The sequence below is a fragment of the Penaeus vannamei genome, chromosome 9, assembly GCF_042767895.1.
Source record: "Penaeus vannamei isolate JL-2024 chromosome 9, ASM4276789v1, whole genome shotgun sequence".
Lineage (NCBI taxonomy): Eukaryota > Metazoa > Arthropoda > Malacostraca > Decapoda > Penaeidae > Penaeus > Penaeus vannamei.
The window spans coordinates 34584141-34586640 of NC_091557.1; the positions used below are offsets into that span (position 1 = coordinate 34584141).

A 2500-nucleotide genomic window follows, 5' to 3' on the forward strand; every position below is an offset into this window, starting at 1 on the left:
GACAGACAACCTCCCCTCCCCCCCAAGTACCTGGTATACGAGAAGGGGATGCAGAACGTTGCCATGGTGATATCCGACACGGCCAGGTTGATGAGGTAGCATCGGACGGACGACCTGCCGGACCAGAATTGGGACCTTCTTTTAGAGTTACAACTTCTTACTGATAAGATGGCTGTTTGATAGCTTCTGTGGGTTCTGTGATGCTCTGTCTGTTGGGTCTGAGTTGGGTTGAGGGTGTAGGAGCGGTTGTCTGTCTCTCCTGTTGTTATGCTGCTGTGGTTGTGGGGGTTGTGTGTCTTTTGGTTGTTGTTTTTTGTTGTTGTTGTGGTTGGTTGTTAATGTGTGATGCAGGTGTGGTTTATAAGGGCTGAAAATGGGTGATATCTAGACTATCCTTCATGCACAAGACGAATAAATACTATTGTTTTTTCTCATTTCTACTGGTATTTTGCTATCTAGTATTCTAATTCAATTGTCGGGACTAGATATATTTCCATGGTATCTTCTAAGGCTATTTATGTCTCTCTCCCTAATTTCTCTCTCTCTCTCCTCTCCTCTCTCTCTCTCTCTCTCTCTCTCTCTCTCTCTCTCTCTCTCTCTCTCTCTCTCTCTCTCTCTCTCTCTCTCTCTCTCCTCCCTCCTCTTTCTCCTCCCCCTCTCTCCTCCTACTCAAACTTCCTAGCTTGACTCACTCCTTCCTCCTCGACTCCCCCTCACTCAGTTGATCTCTTGCCTCACTTACTCTATCTCCTTCCCTTGATTCGTCTATTCTCTTCACTCGCCCTTTCTCCCTTCAATCCACCCTTGCTCCTCTCTGTATCCATTCCTTCCCTTTGGACTTGCCCTTTCCCCTCGAATGCTCCCCTCTTCTTGATATTTTCTCACCCTAACCTCACTCTATCCTCAGCCTAATCTCACTTTATCCTCATCCTATCCTTATCCATTCCTCATCCTACCCTTACCGTAACCTCCCTCTATCCCCCCGCTATCCCCCTCCCCTCCCCCTATCCTTCCCATAACCTCACCCTGTCCTCGCCCTATCCTCACCCTATTCTCAACCTAACCTCATCCTATCCTTCCCCTAACCTCACCCTGTCCTCGCCCTATCCTCACCCTATTCTCAACCTAACCTCATCCTATCCTTCCCCTAACCTCCCCCTATCCTCCCCCTAACTTCCTCCCATCCTCCTCCTAACCTCCCCCTATCCTCCTCCTATCCTCCCCCTATCCTCCTCCTAACCTCACCCTATCCTCCTCCTAACCTCACCCTATCCTCACCCTATCCTCACCCTGTCCTCACCCTTTCCCCTTGACTCACCTCCTCCCGAAGGCCAGCACGAGGATCACGGTGATGTTCCCGACCAGACTGAGGACCGCCGCCAAGGAGTAAGCGACGATGAGGAACACTTGCACGTCTTCGGACACCGCCTCGAGACTCGGGAACACCGGCGAGAGGTCGAAGTCGAAGTCAAGATGCGTCAGGTTGAAACGACCGCGCCTCTCGAACGTGTGGTTGCCCTCTTCCTCGGCTAAGGCTCCTCCGCCGTCTCCTAATCCTATTCCTAATCCGCTGCCACCGTTTCCTCCGAGTCCCGCTCCGCTTACTCCGTGGACGAGGAAAAAGGAGGCGTTCGTGGAGTCGTTCGCGTAGACCGGATGCATGGATTCGAACATGACGTCAGAGGTGTGGTTGGGCGCCATTGCTCTCCGGGTGTCCAGGGGAGACTTGCGGAGAGCCTGCAACAGATAGATAATTCGTAGATAGATAAATGGACTGATAGAGAGATAGATAGATAAACGATAGATATTTCATAGATAGATAGATGGATAAATAGAAAGGATAGATAGATAAAAGATAGATATATGATAGAGAGATAGATAGATAAAGAGAGAGGATAGAGAGATAGATAGATAAAAGATAGATAAATAGATAGATGATAGAGAGATAGATAGATGGAGAGGAGGTAGAGAGAAAGATAAATAAAAGAGAGATAGATAGATCATAGAGATAAATAGATAGATGATGGAGATAGATAGATGAAAGAGAGATAGAGAGATGATAGAGAGATAGATAAAAAAGAAATAGATATATAGAGAGATGGATAGAAGAGAGGTAGACAGATAGATAGACAGACAGATAGAGATGCTAGAGAGATAGATAGATGATAGATAGAGAGATGGATAGATAAAAGAGAGGTAGATAGATAGATGATAGGGAGATAATTGAGAAATGGATAGATAAGAGAGAGAGAGATAGATGATAGAGAGTTAGATAGGTAGATAGATGAGAGATAGATAGATAAAAGAGAGATAGATAGATAAAAGAGAGATATATAGATAGATAAAAGAGAGATAGATAGATAGATAGATAGATGATGCAGAAATAGATAAATGATAGATAGGTAGATAAATGATATAAAGATAGATATATAATAGAGACAGAAAGTTGATACAAAGATAGATAAATGATGGATAGATAGATAGATGATAGATAGATAGG

At 45.2% G+C, this 2500-nt stretch overlaps 1 protein-coding gene across 1 annotated transcript in view; it reads right to left on the minus strand.

The window, feature by feature from the left end:
- The window catches only part of LOC138862580 (prolactin-releasing peptide receptor-like), a 106390-nt gene that overhangs the window by 85204 nt on the left and 18686 nt on the right, over positions 1-2500 (minus strand). Inside the window, exons 2-3 of the mRNA XM_070125011.1 lie at positions 1319-1737; positions 31-114 (exon numbers count right to left, since the gene is read on the minus strand). Coding sequence (XP_069981112.1) covers positions 31-114; positions 1319-1737 — 503 coding nt within the window. The remainder of the gene's footprint in view (positions 1-30; positions 115-1318; positions 1738-2500) is intronic.